The sequence below is a fragment of the Xiphias gladius genome, chromosome 19 (genome assembly GCF_016859285.1).
Source record: "Xiphias gladius isolate SHS-SW01 ecotype Sanya breed wild chromosome 19, ASM1685928v1, whole genome shotgun sequence".
Lineage (NCBI taxonomy): Eukaryota > Metazoa > Chordata > Actinopteri > Istiophoriformes > Xiphiidae > Xiphias > Xiphias gladius.
This window is the reverse complement of record NC_053418.1, coordinates 17,797,843-17,814,629: the sequence shown is the minus strand read 5'-3', so window position 1 is coordinate 17,814,629 and position 16,787 is coordinate 17,797,843. Positions and strand designations below refer to the sequence as shown.

The following is a 16,787-nucleotide window of genomic DNA, read 5'->3' as shown; positions in this document are numbered from 1 at the left end:
TCTCACGGTCTCCGGCTTCTGCTCATCCTTCAGTTTGCAATTAAAAATGATTGTTGAAGTGTGTGAAAGCGCGTGAAGTTAAAATAAAAGCCTGAGAGCAGGTGCATATCTGTCAAGTGCAGGGGTGTGTGAGTAGATGGTTGTGTTATGTGTGTTGGCTGATGAATGACCGGAGTACCGCTCGGAGCCCGACGCGAAGCCACAGATGGAGGACGATATCTGGGAGCCGGGTACTCTTCATCCCCCTGAGAAACTGTCCACACCACCACCACCACCACCAAAGCTGCCTCCTGGTTACGTCACTGCTTGCATCATTCCATGCCTCGCAGACCGGCCCTAGGCTCATTACCACATGCACATGCATGCATGCACGCTCACATGAACATACACGTACTGACTCCTAGACTCCCATGGGTTAGCAGTAGAGTTTCTTGGACTGTACTCAGGTCTCTCTTCTGTCTTTTTCTCTATCTGTCATTCTGCCTTAGAGAACCACACATTTGACAGTCGAGAGAAGCATCAACAAGAAAAGCTGTTCCCCAGAGCAGCCTTGGTTGTTGTTGGTCTTGCCCTTTTGATCCCCATGGCATGAATGACTGATTGTAATGCTGGGCTGACAGTCCCTCTCTTTCTCTCTAAGACTGTAATAATCCCCTCCCTGATTTGTCTCTCTTGCAATCCCTTTTGCTTATCTATCGTTGCATTGGAAACGCTTGGAATTAACAATACTATACATCCTCCCTCTCTCTCTCTCTCTGTCTGTCAATGTCTATGTTATTTTTCTGTCTCTTTCTGCTCACATGTCCTTTGCCACCTACAGTATTGTATTTGTGTAGTATTTCAGGCTTCATCCCACTTTTATAATAGCACTAAGAGGACTGCTGCTTTGCCAGCTGCAATAACCAATACGCAGATAGCCGTTAGATAAGTGCAAGGTTGTGATACGTTTTTATTGCTTCTTCAATCTCCCTCCTCTATCTGTAGTACGTGTCTCTCAAGGTGTTGCAGCCAGAGAGGTGGCAAGGGCAAAAAAGAGTATTTGTAACTCTGACAGGCATTATCTGTTCCATATGGACCATTCAGAACAGCATCGTTGACAGACACTTTTCTTCAGCTCACATGCAGTAGACAAAGGTAGGATCCCTGTGTTGTACTTCCTGGATGACGTAAATGGAATTTCTTTTGACAGGAAATCAGGAAACATTAAGATGTTTTTGTTGTTGCTGACAAGGAAAATCAATGTCTTAAGTCTCTTTGGGAGGATTCTGTATAGCAGCAATGGAATTATGAACAGGTTGGAGGTGAATGAGGACGTGGAGAGCAGGTCATGGCTGAATAGCAGGGTGCACGCATTGGCTCACGTGTCCGATGAATGGATGCCATTTTTAGCTGCTGGTGTCTGTCAGTGCTGGACTGAAGTGTGGCACTGGCATCCATGTCAATGGAATAACAAGCAAAGGCCTTTATGAATGTTTCAGGCGCTCTATTTATGGGGCCTTGGGGTGGTTCTTTGAACAAGTTTTAAGGATGGATGGACTGATTAACTGACTAAAGGGTCTAAATGTGTGTGTGTGTGTGTGTGTGTGTGGACTTGTTATGAGACAGAGCAGATTCTTCCAGTAGTAGTATTAACATTGACATGTTAGAAATGTTTGTAAGCAGGTTATGGGAAGGAGATTTTGATAAGTTTTTTACGGTGATGTGGGGTTTTAAAAGAGGAAGTCAGTTGAGCTGTCTACTTAACTGCCTACGTCTTGTGTAGAGGTTAAGTCTGGGACTGACAGGTGGTCAAACATGCACCCACTTTTTTTTTTGCCCTCTGTGCAAGCCTATAGTAAATAAATTTGACCCCAAAAGATGATGCACAGCTCCCTGTGCTCCTGAATGACCTTAAAAGTCAATTACAAATGGGTTTATGAGGAATTTTATTTTATCTTTTGTGCTGCCAAGCTAGATATGTCATTACTTTGCCTTATGTTTTTTTCTGAAGCAAAGATACTAAAAATGCATTGAATTGGGGACAGATAAGGGGAAAGACAGACAATAAAAGGACAACGAAGTCAAGGGAAGTATCTCTCTTTTTGCCTCTGTCTTTCTCTCTCTCCCTGTGTGCTGTTACAGAAATAGCTCTGCAGTCCCTCTCTTCCTCAGCCTGCGAACCATGTGTTCTGTTGAGGAGTTTGGCAGAAGCCCCTGAACACTGGTCAGTACAGCTATGGAGGCTTAACAAAGCTTCCCTAGCTTGGACTGGGCGAGAGCTACTGTGCCTGATGCCAGTTGCTCCCATTGTCGAAATGCAGTGTCATTCCTCCTGGGATACTTTATCAATGTGATTTTAATTTTCCATGAATATTGGATAAACCTCTTTCTCTTCCTCTTCTCTCTTATTCTCCAGGGCCTTCTCCATGGATATAGACACAGACTATGAGCGGCCCAATGTGGAAACCATTAAATGTGTAGTGGTAGGGGATAACGCAGTAGGCAAGACCAGGCTAATCTGTGCCCGTGCCTGCAATGCCACCCTCACACAGTATCAGCTGCTTGCCACCCACGTGCCAACCGTCTGGGCCATCGACCAATACCGTGTATGCCAGGAGGTGGGCACACACATACACATGTACACACGGGCAAACACAGTGTGGAAAGAGCCAAATATAGACAAACTCCATTACACTTTTGGATATGGTGCTGAGGCTAATTCTGTTTATTGTGCATTTGTAACATTGGTAAAAACATCTCTTTTCAGGCTTGTAAAATAAAACTTAATTTAAAAAAATGTTGACCTTGCAGTTTGATATCGTGAATTGTTTTTTTTTTTTTTTTAATCTAGTTTAGAGATTGCATAATCTTTCAATTCCACTGAAAACAAAAACATCACAATGAAGTTAAGATCTTTTGACTTGATTACAGAGATATGTGTCTGTGTTGCAGGTGTTAGAAAGATCTCGTGATGTAGTCGATGAGGTCAGTGTGTCCCTGAGGCTATGGGACACATTTGGGGATCATCACAAAGACAGACGATTTGCTTATGGCAGGTGAGCAGATATATACTTAGGGACCAACACACACACACACACACACACACACACACACACACACACACACACACACACACACACACACACACGGTTTCAGACTTTCTGGCAACCAGAACCTAGTTACTGACCTAATGCCACAGTTGCTGGCTGACCACACGGTTAACAAAATTGCAGCATGTTACATTTTCACAGTTCAGGCGGCCAAGGGATTGCTTTGTCCAGTCCGTATAATTTGTAAAGCATTGACACAATTTCCCTGGGCTAATATGTTACAATGTCATCTTTGGCCAGTTCAGGAGAATGTAATTTAAAATGAGAATATAACTAATCCTTCACACCCACATAAACATCCCCACATAGCATTTATTTACCCAAAAGTTGTTTTTTGTGTAATCCAGCTGCCATGCTTATTTAGTTGAACTCTACCCTCAGGCTCTTACACCCTTCCTCCAGCAGACATGATTGGATCATCACTCTATCCTCTTACTCTTCATCCTTACTCTTCTATTAAAGCTGATTGATTGGCATGAAATGTAAAAGTACTTACTGTCAAAGCAAAATCAGGAAATACCAATTCCAAATGCAGCCACCAACCTTGACCACATGACAGTAACACAAAAAAATGAAAATACATTGCATACATCATTAAATGAGTACTGTATAAAAAATAATAATAAATCAACATATCTATCTAGATTGCACAATTAGGCTAGAATCAATTGTAATTTTTGTATGTTTCTTTCCATCCATCTACGTTGCCAATTAATCTGTTCTATTCATATCTTTCATGGTTTAATGTGTCTTTTACACAGTCATATAAGCCATAACTAGACACCAAGACGTCAAAAACTTCCACACACACACGCACACACACACACGCCTATACAGTACATATTAAACTTTGCAATCTGTGAGTCTTCTCAAGGGTGCTTGGATGCACAATAACATGTCACCGTGTCATCTTTTTGCAAGTGTATCTGCATGTCAGACTGTGCGTTTGTGCCTTTGTTGGTTGCATGTTGTTCTGTTTGTGGCTCAGATTTTCTCCCCTCTGTTGTGTTCTCTCAGTGACACTCCCTGTGTCTGTACATTTGCGCAGCGATCTGGTTCTGTTTGTGTGTGTTTTGGTGTGTGCGCGCGTGTCTGTCTGCATGTCCTGTATGCTTTGTCAGCCTGCAGTCAGCTGATAAAGACACAGTGCCAGCTCAGCTGTTTTCTGCCTGCCTGCCTCCCTGGCGTCTGCAGCTCCAGGCATCAACCTCCCCTACTCCTCCTCCTCCTCTTCCAACTATGTTCATCCAATTGTTCATGTGAGCCATGCCCTCTCCTCAAAGCTGCCCTAAGGCTCCTCTCCTTTATCTCACTTCACCTTCCCTCTCCCCATCTCCCTCATTACCCGGTTACTTGGCTCCCATCATTGGCCTCCTCTGTGCCCTTGACACTTTGCTGTTCCTTTCCAAACCTTCCTGCACTTTCTAGCCTTTTGTTGATATCAAAACTCAAAACATCACATTGTCAGACAATACCCAGACTGTCACATGCTTTGTTAGAAGAGGATCATTCTGGTCAGAAAACCAATCTCAGCTTGAAAAGCCAAATTTAATGTGGGCCAACCTCAACTTAATTTCTTAACAGTAGGCAGAAATTCATAAAAAAAAAAATAATTCTTATTTTTCTTTTTGACTAAATATGCAAAACAATCTCATATCACACTTGTAAGCATTGTTCTTGTTAGCAGTTTTAGTAGCACATTATTGACTTTTATAGAACTGTTGTGACAGACTGGTGTCGTACCAGGCTGTGTGATGATTCCTGCATGAGACATATATCTTTATTACAACAGAAAATGTGATTATTTGGGCCATTTCTGTGTGTGTGTGTGTGTGTGTGTGTGTGTGTGTGTGTGTGTGTGTGTGTGTGTGTGTGTGTGTGTGTGTGTGTGTGTGTGTGTGAATGCCTGTGTGCATACATGTGTTTTTTCTTACATAATCTGGCAACTGATGACCTTTGTAGTTTGGATCCACCGCTTACACGGGCAGAGAAAACAAGAAATAACAAGTCACTAGTGGAGGTGTTTATTACACATTAGTGCTGGCGTTAAATTATTTGTGATAGCAAAGCAAGCTTGTTTTATCATTTGACTCACAGGTGCTTTCTCATTCAAATGTACATTGTATGTACGTACACACAAACAGCATCTGGTCACCCTTGAAGCCTAGTGCGCAGTTCCTACTCACTATATTTGTTAAACAGTTCACTTAATGTTTTCAGTATTGCAAACATCCAATGCCAGTCCAAACAGGTTATCCTGGCCTGCAAACAAAAAAAAAACTGAATTGAGACTAAGAAAGAAATGAGTCTACTTTGAGTAATACTGCTATATGGTGTCACTTGTATATTAATGTAGAGAGGATAACAAGAGCGAAAAGCCAAAACAAAAGGAAATGGTCATGTGGTCCAACAGATCGCTCACCCTGCACTAATAACTCACAGTTGTCCTCCATCTTTCCTTACTATTTAGATTGTCTATATTGTCTACATTTTGTATTACTTTTCCTTTGTGTCAGTATTCTATTGCAAACACAACAACAAACACATGAATATAATATTTAGTTCATACATGTTGACCTTCAGGTTAAACCACAGTAGCTGTGCAGTGCAAAGCAGCAGTGGTATTTCTTGGGGTTTCTGATTTTTGACGTTCACCTTCACTTCAGACTTTCAAACTGCCGCTTTTGAAAGACGAGTAAAGATTGGACAGTTTCAAAGCCTTTTAGGGCTCATATTTCCTTGGCCCTGCTGGAAGCATTTGTAAAGTTGTGTCCAGCAAAGTGCATCCCCTTAGTCTCTACATTGGTGGTGGCAAGTACAATGCTATGCTAACATAAAGGTACATGGGCCCCAACTATGGCATTAAGGCTTAAGTTCTTTACCACGAGAGCAAAGACATGTACACATTACATGACCTCAAACGGACTAAGCCATGGTAATGATTCTTTGACAAAGTGCTAATGGGAATTCCAGTATGTGTTTGTTTGTGTGTGAGCTGTGATGTAATGCCTTGGCAGTATATATTATGTCCTTGGGCTAGGAGCTTTTCAGAGATTACATTAGTGAAAGTAATGATCGACTATGGAACCTGTGTCTACACTGCAAAAATGTCCATTGTCAGTCCGTTGGTTTAGTACTGTGTGTCTTCCTTAGTAATTCAGCTTTTCACTCAATTACATTTTCCTCAGAGAAGAGAGGACATCAGGTTATATACTTCTATGTTTTTAATGCAGTGTAAGTTGTTTATATAACCTCTTCAAGGATATTTACTATTTTAGGATTTTCAAACACTTTAAACTGTTGAAATTTCATTTAAAACAAGTGGAATTATCTCTCTCTGCTGGTCTATGTGTTTGATTTGTGCAAAGTGAAGTTATGGTTAAGCCTTTATGGTTAAATACTAGATAAAACAAGAAGATAAGATTTTTAACACTTTTTTTACAGTGGAGCTTTTGTCTGTTCAGTAAATAGGCCATGTTTGTTGTAGCACATGTATTTTGCCCGAGGGAAATAAGAGCAGGTTTAAGTGGTGTGTACTGCTGCTCAAGTTCAAAATTCAGTTCAGCATCTCACATCTTCTGTTGAATACTGTATGCGTGACGAATGTCAAAACAGGAAATAGATTTCTTTATCTGAAGGCTATCAGTGATGGTTAATGTAGCACAAAAGCTACATAAGTGATGCTAATGTAATATAAGCCTGGTCTTGTGCTGTCGGGGTCGAAAGCCCTGTGTTGTGATATTTCAAGAAGTAAATCTTTTAGGAATTTTAGAATTTTGCCTTTTCAGCATTGTACTGATACTGAATGATTTGTGTAACTGACACAGACTTCTATCAAACATTACCTAGAAACACACATGGGCCCGCATGCCACAGAAATCTCAGCATCAAAGAACAGCTGTAAGTAAGGGCTGCTATATGCTTGATCAAACACATCAGTTGAGGAAATGAATTTATGTGTATATGTGTATGCTGATCTATTCTTAGCCTCCTCTTTGTGGTCTATGTAGCCTTGGAGGGCTTAGGGAGATTTACGTAAGAGACAGAGAGAGAGAGATGGGCCACACAGATCACCAGCCCAGAGGCCCAGACTCATACACACAGACACACATAAACAGACCCACCCACACACATACATGCATCTTGTGGCCCACCTCATAGCTTTCTCAATGGCACTGTCCATTCTCCCACAATTCCTTGCAGCAGCTGAACAAGCTTCTTCCATACACATATCACACATGTTTTAATATAAAGTGACAACATGTTCAGTGACTCAGTACTGACCCCTTTTTTTCTTTCTCTCTGTTCTGTCCCCTTCACTCCATCAAAGTGCGCATGTCTTCTCTCTGCTGACATCTCTTGCTCATGACACAACAAATCAGCTCTCCTCTGCCATCTTTTTCACATCTCACCCGTGAACTCTGCTAAGTTGTAAGTAAATGAAATGAAGACATTTTTGTCTCCCCCCTCTACCTGTAGGTCTGACGTAGTGGTGCTTTGCTTCTCACTGGCCAATCCCAATTCCTTGCGCCACGTCCGCACCATGTGGTTCCCGGAGATCAAGCACTTCTGTCCCCGGACCCCAATCATCCTGGTCGGCTGCCAGCTGGATCTGCGCTATGCCGACCTGGATGCAGTTAACCGTGCACGACGACCCCTGGCCAAGTGAGACTTTGGATAGAGTTTGCACCATGGCGGCATTCAGCTGCATGTGGGGTTTATCCAGTTAATCAGTGATAAGTAATAACAGCATAACAGTAACTGAATCACCACAGATAAGACACTGACTATTTCTCTACATTATTGATTGATTTTGTGGATAATATATCTATATATTTATTTTTTTTGTGCTGTTTTGCATTCCATTGGTTAACTGTCATCTCAGCTCTTGCATGATATAAATAAAGTATAAGTAAATGTTGTTAAAATAAGTCCTCAGATGAAGAAAACCTTTTCTCACATTACATAAATTTTAGTATTGTTGATATAGCCCCTTGTTTGCATTAAATTGTTTATCTGAACACAGTCATCATCAAAATCATTATCTCTTCTGAACGCATAGACCCATCAAACCTACAGATATCCTTCCTCCAGAGAGAGGCCATGAGGTGGCAAAGGAACTTGGGATACCCTATTATGAGACCAGCATTGTTGCCCAGTTTGGAGTCAAAGATGTTTTTGACAATGCCATCCGAGCCGCCCTGATTTCCCGTCGACACCTCCAGTTCTGGAAGTCCCACCTCAAAAAGGTCCAGAGGCCCCTTCTCCAGGCACCCTTCCTGCCTCCTCGCCCACCACGACCCATAGTGGGCATCCCTGACCCCCCTCCCGCGGGTGGCGAGGGCCCTGATTCCCTTTTCTGCCAGCCACTGTGTGCAGATGTTCTTTTCCTTCTGCACGGTGGCACTACTCGCGTCTTTGCACACAAAGTGTATCTGGCTACATCCTGCTCCAAGTTCTATGACCTCTTCACCCTTGATCTTGGTGGATCATCTGTGGCGCCGAGGGGGGAGGAGGAGGAGAGCAAGGAAAACTTGGAGAGTGGGGAGGAAGATGAGCAGAGCAGGAGAGGAGCCAAGGAGCAAGCTGGGCGCACTAAGAGCCTGGACATTGATAAAGACGGGGTTGACGGAGGAGTTCGGGGCCTGAATCGACCCCAGCTGCTCCAGCAGGGCTCTTTGAGGACTTCCCAGAGTGATAATGCGCTCCCGTCTCGAGCCCAGTACTCCCTGGGAGCACTAGGGACTGGTCGAGCACTTTCAGGATGGGGGAGGGGGTTCCTGAGTGTGTGTCTGGAGCACGTTGATGATCCGATGACTGGACGACCACGACTCATGACTGTGGTAGCCATGGATGCGCTCATACAGGAAGAACCATTCAAGGTGATGGACTTTAAAGAAACAAGATTAGTGAAAAATACTGTATATTCATACATAATAGGGGAAAGTAACATAATTCTTGTGGTGTGAGCATTAGAGATGTTCTGCATCATTACAGCAGGCTACAAACTTAGCGTCATTTGAAAAACAGCCTTTTGGTGTTTTTGTAGTTGTTCCAAAGCTGTATATTTGACCTTTCGATTCGCTCCGTTTTCAGGCCGTGCTTCAGTACCTGTACACAGGCAGTCTGGATGAGGGCCGAGGGGATCTGATGCAGGTGGCCACCATAGCAGAGCTACTTGAGGTGTTCGACCTGCGGATGATGGTCGCCAATGTTCTGAACAGAGAAAGCTTCATGAACCAGGAGATCACCAAGGCCTTCCATGTCCGCAGAGCCAACCGCATCAAGGAGTGTCTCAATAAAGGGACCTTTGCTGGTAAACCACTGTGCAAACCATTCAATACCTCAATACTCTGAATAGCATTTGTGTCATTGTAGATGTTTTCCATCTTTGCATCAGTAGGTGTTTGTGTGCTTGTCTAAAAGTGTGTGCATGTGCGTGGGTGTATGTGTGGGTATGTGAGAGGGAGTAATTGAGGATTATAAGAGGCTGATAATGACAAAGTCTGAGAAAGACAGAAAAGATTTTGCTAATTTCCAGCATTCTCTGTCAGTCTCTGGAAATGTACATACTTTGTACATGTGCTCATACCGTATATATTTGCCATTGAATATTTGCTATACAATATACATTTTGTATGTTCTGGTTTATCTGTTTTCTGAAAACCTTTTAAATTATTCAAGTGATTTGATGACTGACTGTTGTTTTAGTCTGTTTGGTTGCCTTGTGTTCGCTCTTGTGTGCTTCCTGTCTTTTGTGTTTGTGTGGTGTTGTCTGTCCCCCTATGCTGTTGTGTAAGCATGTTATCACAGCATTTGCAGTCAATGCCAGACATCTGCGTTCTCTGAACAAAGCCTGTCTTACATTCACTTCTTTATATACTTTCTCTTGATTATAACATTGGGAATCTTCCTTTAAAATACTTCTAAGAGATTCTATTGATAAATGAAGCTATCTTAACAATTGTATAATGTATAATCTGCTTTTTTCCATTTATTATTTGAGGAATTCCTTTGCTTTCAGGTGTAGCCCCTTGAAAGATTATTTCATTAAATAGTTGCTATGTTTCCTATCGACACTTAGACTACCAAAGCTCTAGTCCAGAGTCCACAAAGGATTTACTCCATGACCTACTACCCTGCGTCTGCTCTTCCTCCCTTACTCTGTGTCAGAAGCTGTTCTGTCCTTCTGTCAATTTATCTCTCTGTCTGTCTACCTGTGTCTGTGTTTCTGTGTGTTTCTGTCTGGCGTTCTGTCTGCCTGTGCGTGTGTATGGATGTCTGCCTTGTCTGTCTTTCCCCCTCTGTAGCTTGGGCTTCTGTGGCACTCCACGAGATGAATGCTCTTTTCCCACCCCGGTTTTAGATGTGGTGTTCCGGCTGGACGATGGCTGCCTCCCGGCCCACAAGCCCCTGCTCATCTCTAGCTGCGACTGGATGGCTGCCATGTTCCGCGGCTCTTTCATGGAAAGCTACATCGAGGAGGTGAGCTCGTACATACTGGGAAGAGCTTGAGGATGGAGTTACATTTAAGTTTTGAGGAGCGATTTAGTTTCTGTGTCCCGAATCTTGGGAAATTTACAACAGTAACCTCAGGTCAGCCTTTAAGGGCAACCTAATCACCTACCTGTACTAAGCATGTGTCAACGACAGCACTAACATCTAATAAAAGAATCAATAAAAGAGGTAAAGGTAAATGGGTTACTTGGATAAGGTTTATTACTCTAGAGATGTGTAATGACAGTGTAGAGTAACCTGCATGTGTGTCCGTGTTCTCATTGTGTGCTTCCAGTATGTGAAGGTTTACAGCTCAAGATGCTTGAGGCCTGTTATCAGATTTACCTACAAACTGTTGTTTCACCTGCAAATGAGGATTTTGCACTAACCCGTCTCAGTACCTAAAGTAAGCCCAGAAGGGCAACTCTTGTGAGATCAGCCCTCCTCAAGTGGCGGGTCTTGTTTCTTCAGGCATATGCTCACTTGAGGCTCAGCTTCTGGTCGTTCGGTACTCCTCCGTGGGGTAGGGCCTGTGCAACGGACCTGACCTAACCAGAGAGGAAGTTCATCTTTCTGGCTGTCTTTACATAGATGCTCCCCGGGCTGTGTTGCAGAACCAGATCCCCTGGGGGTATGGTTACTTTCAAGGTCAGCAGTGTTAGGTTACGTAGATTCAGTCCCTCAGAAGAATTGGAAGTAAGAAAGAAATGCAAAGAGAGAGACAGACGAGGAGTAAAAATGTGGTATAATCCCGTTAGGTGCAAAGATCATAATTATAGAAGGCATATTAGAAAAAAATATGTAGAACTGGGGAAGAAAAATATTTTGTCTCTTGTTATTCCAGTTGGATAGCCCAGATTTTATTCCAGAACACACTATGTGAGTGGGTGTGAAAAAAACATTGCGACTATTGTGGCCGAGGGTACTGTGAAAACAGGACATCAGCATCACTGAGGGGGCACAGTGTTTGCTGCTGGTGGGCTGCCGGTGTCTATGGTTACTCTATGTGGTCCAAGTTAGCGACAATTGTGGCATTGTTTATGACATGAAGCTGGCACAGCACAGAAGCCAGGTGCCCTGTAGACAAAGACTCAAAGACCAACTGCACAACGAAGCTGTCAGCATTTACATATGTGAATGAGCAGTATATTTGTAATTGCATATAAATGTAGCTGCATTTTTTAGGTGCTGAAAAGCTTTGCAGTAATTAGTGAATTACAATTACATGAATTACATATGTCAGCAGGCTGTTACTTTTTTTTTCTCCTTGGAAAGGCAAAGATGCAGCCTTTAGAGTGCTGCTAATGTGCAGATAGCATTTTCAGAATCGACATGCCTTTGACTTTAAGGCACATATCTTCATGGATAAATGTTAGTTTGGGAGGCAGTGTCAGTAGAACTGAGCAGAAATTCTTGCTCAAACACTTAACAGCGGTCCTCCAACAGAAGCAGAGCTTTTAGAACAGGACACAGTAATACAATTGTACAACCTTGACACATTAGATTGTCTAGTTCTATTCAGTTACTTAGAAAGAGAATCAATACTGGAGGAAGTATTGATGTTGAGATGCTGATGTTGGAGATTTACAAAACAAATGTCAAAATCTAACAATGAAAAGATGAGTTCTGGTAAATTAGGGTGATAATTAAATATTATTGTTCATCAAATTCCAGTGGAATCATATCTAGGTGATATACTGGTTTTACGCTTATTTGAAGGTTATATGTTTAAGACACTGAGTGAACAAATTGCAGCCAAAGACGTATCTCACTCAGTCCATTTCAAAAACAAATCAAGTGCAATGCATATATGAATATTAACACAGCAACTATCCACTTCTCCCCAGTTTTACACATTCACTCAGATTTTGTACAGGGGAAAAATTCTTAGAGCTCTTCAACCGTAAAAAAAAAAAAAAATTGATTTCACAAAATGAGTGGGATTTGGTCATTTCAGGACAAAACAACATGATCAATGAAAAAAATGGTTAATGGGTTATGAATATGAACAGACAATATCATCATATTATAATATTACAACTGTTCTCTTAGGTGTGGGAAGAGCATTATATAAGTCTATTATATGAAAATTCAGAGAACCTTCAATTCTGCAACTGTGAGAGTAGCATGTGATCAGCCAGCTTCGTTCTATTTTAATGCTGAAGTGACACTTCCTTCTCAGTATTTTTAGGCTCACACATTCATGCTGTTGTTTGATACCATGGCTATTCTAATTGTGTCCAGAACAGCATTAAGATATGTTTGGAACAGATTTAATACGCCCATTATTATTTGTAGAATTACTGGTATTAGCAACATTATAGACATTTCATACATAAGCATGTTTGTGAAAAACTCAAAAGACCATCACTCACAGTTAAAATGATTTTAGCTATGGTGTAGTAATCAAAAAGCATGAGTCAAAAGGCACCTCTTGAGGTTTGCTGTCTGTGTAGGTAGTTATACAAACTGATCACTGAGCGTGTCATGTCACACCCCTGGATTATGTTCTAGGTGTGTGCCAGTGGATTTGTGTTCACATTGTGAGTGTGCATCACAGTGGAATATTATCTGTTGAGAAGCCCAGCTTGTCAAATGTGAGAGCCTGTTAAGCTTCTGTCATGCTCATGAGAAAACAGGAAACAGGAGAGTCAACAAGAATTGTGATCTGCATAAAGACTTACTTTTTTCCCTGTAGAGACAGAATTACCTTTATTTTATTCCTCTTAAACTTTGTACCTTATCTGTGGTATTTCTGTGAAGATTCTCAGTCATCCAGGTCATGGTATTCTGTAAGTGCTGTTGAAGGCAACTGGACTTGCTTGAAGTTCTATTAAGATATTTCGTCTCTCATCTCAAAGGCTTCTAAACATCCTCTGGTGAGATCGGCAACAATTGTGAGTCGTTGAGGTCACATGAGTCGTTGACCCTCCTGGTCATCATGTGAGTCGTTAGGATCACATGGGTCAAGGTGTGGATGGGTGCTAACACCTTGAGAGTCGTTAGGGTCCGTCATTGACCCACCCTGCCATCATGTGAGTTGTTGAGGTCACATGATTACTGGTGTGGATTGATGTTCAGCTGTCTGGGGAGTGAACATCGAACTGCATTGTAGGTAGATGACAGGTGGTTTCTCAGACCACCTCCTCTGTTTAGTGACGGTTGTTCCAGACTGACAAAGGTGGCTTTTTCACTTCTCTTTCAAACCACTGGCCTTCTCTGGCCAAAATGTGTAGATCACAGTCCTGTAAGAGTTTCCTTTGTCCTTAAGATGCAGGTGGACTGCTGAGTCCTGACCTGAGGAATTGGCTCTCCTGTGTTGTGCCATGAGCTTATCTAGCAGTTGTTTAGTTTCCCCAATGTACAGGTCTGTGTATTCCTCGCTGCATTGACTACGTAAACTACGTTGTTCTGCCTGTGCCTGGGTATTTTGTCCTTAGTCGGACAAATTTTTGCCTCATAGTGTTACTGGGCTTGAAATGCACAGCGATATTATGTTTGTAGACGATCCTCCTGAGTTTTTCAGATAATCCAGCAATTTAGGGGAACGACAATGTTATTTCGTTAATTGCAGTTTTCTTCTCTGTCTGTTCCACCTTTTTTTGTGGTTTTGATGAAGGCCCAGTTGGGATAACCACAAGGTGTAAGTGCTTCGTTGTAAGCCCGATGGTTCAGGGTTCTGATGACCCACAGTTTGTGCTCCAGTGGGTGGTGAGAGTCAAACAGTAGGTATTGATCTGTGTTTGGGGTTCCGGTATACTTCAATGTTGAGGCTTCTGTTGTTCTTGATGTGCACCGCACAATCCAAGAAGGCTAGGCTATTTCCATTGACATCCTCACAAGTGAACTTGGTGTTGCTGTCCACTGCATTGATGTGTTCAGTGAAGGATTCAGCTTCAGCTTCAAGCCCTTTGGGGACTGATATCACATTTGCAATCTTATCATTGTTTCTTCACTCTGACCCTAAGCTTCATGGGTTTGCAAATAAACTTAACTTAAATTCATAATTGACCACTAGGAGGATCAAAAGAACACCTTCCAGTACGGCTGATGGGTCTTATCCATAAATGTCCTGTCACTGTGATTGTGTCCACTCATTAATGCTTCCTGGCCCCTGCTGGGACTTTAAGCTCTAGAGACCACCCTTGTCTTGGTGTTGTGACTTTTTAGTCATAACGAGAGGTCACGCCAAGCTGACATTCTCCTAATTGGTTATGAGGAGTGGAGGTTGATGAGCTCCTCAGTGGGTACATTCAGAGAGCTCCTGGAGGGGTCAGGTCATCACTCTTATCATCATTTACCTTTCTTTCGTCCTGTTACCTGCCGCTGAATTGCCGTTGGTCTGACTTACAGTAATTAGGCCCACTAAAAGGTCTTGCTCATTTGTATGCACTTGTAGGTGATTGTTTATATGGTGGACTTTGGTTTGGCAATAAAGTTTAACTTTTGCTCCGCTATTAAGCATGGTTAACTGTGCATGTCTGGAGTGTTTCAGTCATCACTAATGATCACCTAAACTTGTTGAGTACATCTGTAAGTATGTCCATAGATTTATTGAATAATATGATGCACCGTCTGTCTCTTTGGAGAACATTGTTACAGCCTGCCTGAGTGTCTAATTTGTGGACAGGGTCTAAATCTGGTTGTTAGCTTTTATGCACATTAAGGAGCTTGCATCTCACTCTGCTCAGTGTAGCAAGTTTGCCTGTTTGTGCTTTGGGGTACATAGCATTAGCCATATTGCTCACATTACTAGCCCCCAGATAGTGCTTTCATCTGAGCCTAGATCAAAGGGAATGTGACCAGAGCAGGATGTCCTCTGCCCTTTACCTCCAAATATCCACAGGACTGCCTTCTATGATATTACTGTTTTCATGCGAAAGCACAAATTTTTTGCCAGTACGCTTAATTTAGCATGTATGATTTAACCAGCATGTTGTTTTGTATCTCAACACAAAGGTGCAAGTGCAGGAAAAGATAAACACATGCAGTGCATAATGACCTAGAATGAACTCATGTAAATACATATTTTAATGAAAATGAATGCCTGAGTTGGTCATTTTCTTAATTGATCTCCAGTCTTTAATTTCTCATGTTTTTCCTATTTCCTCTCGATCTGGTCATTCCCCAGGTATCCATTCCTAACACCAGTACAGCCTGTATGCGTGGGGTGCTGGAGTTCCTGTACTGTGGTCTGCTGACACCCTGTCCTGGTCTAGAGCCAATGGAACTGATTGTTCTGGCCAACCGTCTCTGTTTGCCGCGCCTTGTCGCTCTCACAGGTAAATTTGCTCTCTGGAGTATTAAGACTACTCATTTACTTGAATGTCTTGTACTGACTGTATGTAGCAGAATATGGTTGTGATAATGTTTTACCTGTGCACAAATATTACCCTTTATCACTGACCTAGTAAAAGATTGCAGGTGCAGAGAGGTGTGTTTAATTCAGTTTGCCAGAATTTATGACTGGAAGATAAAAATGCAGGCCTATGTCAGTGTTGCATGTAAACAGTAAATATTGACATTATATGTACATTTTGTGCATCTTCAGAGCAGCACGCTGTGGATGAGCTTCTCCAGTTGGCAGTGAAAGGAGTTGACATTGATGGACAGGTGTTGGCTTACCTCGAAATTGCACAGGTCTGTTCCAGCAAAATGTTTCTCTGTCCTTTAAATAACAATTAATTTGTAATTCAAAAATGATTCATTCTAAGTTGTATTGTTTTTTTTTTTTTTCCATTTAGCTAAAGGAATAGATTTTTATTTACAGTGATGCATGGCAATTTACCATAAAATTAATTTCAATTAATTTTGAATCTTTTCAATTTTTGTTTTTTATCTGACCTTTTAACTTTTTATCATACCTCTTCTTTCACAGCTGTAATTTCTCCTCATTTTCTTCTGTTTTTCCTTTTGCAGTTTCACAATGCCAAGCAACTATCAGCTTGGTGTCTCCATCACATCTGCACTAACTACAACAGCATCTGCCGCAAGTTTCCCAAAGACATGAAGGCCATGTCTCCAGGTACAGACACCTCACCTCTCTTTGCCCTGAACCGCCTCTGTCAAACCCCTTTCATACATGAAGCTTTCCCCTCACAAGATTTCTTACAATTTTCGCTTTGCAGTGCTAGTTTGAACAAAAACACTAATTTTCTGGGTTAGGCCCAGTACTACGGGATTGTAGCATGGTATGACTTG

At 42.0% G+C, this 16,787-nt stretch overlaps 1 protein-coding gene across 5 annotated transcripts in view; it reads left to right on the top strand.

The window, feature by feature from the left end:
* The window catches only part of rhobtb4 (Rho related BTB domain containing 4), a 44,413-nt gene that overhangs the window by 20,886 nt on the left and 6,740 nt on the right, over positions 1-16,787 (top strand). For 4 of the 5 annotated variants that reach the window (XM_040154486.1, XM_040154487.1, XM_040154485.1 and 1 more), the window contains exons 2-10: positions 2,396-2,597; positions 2,932-3,035; positions 7,569-7,754; positions 8,152-8,971; positions 9,186-9,405; positions 10,456-10,574; positions 15,718-15,868; positions 16,138-16,226; positions 16,506-16,611. In XM_040154486.1, the coding sequence (XP_040010420.1) occupies positions 2,406-2,597; positions 2,932-3,035; positions 7,569-7,754; positions 8,152-8,971; positions 9,186-9,405; positions 10,456-10,574; positions 15,718-15,868; positions 16,138-16,226; positions 16,506-16,611 (1,987 nt within the window). In that variant the 5' untranslated portion in view covers positions 2,396-2,405. Of the gene's footprint in view, positions 1-2,121; positions 2,204-2,395; positions 2,598-2,931; positions 3,036-7,568; positions 7,755-8,151; positions 8,972-9,185; positions 9,406-10,455; positions 10,575-15,717; positions 15,869-16,137; positions 16,227-16,505; positions 16,612-16,787 lie in introns of all 5 variants that reach the window. The other variant, XM_040154489.1, reaches the window with a different exon arrangement.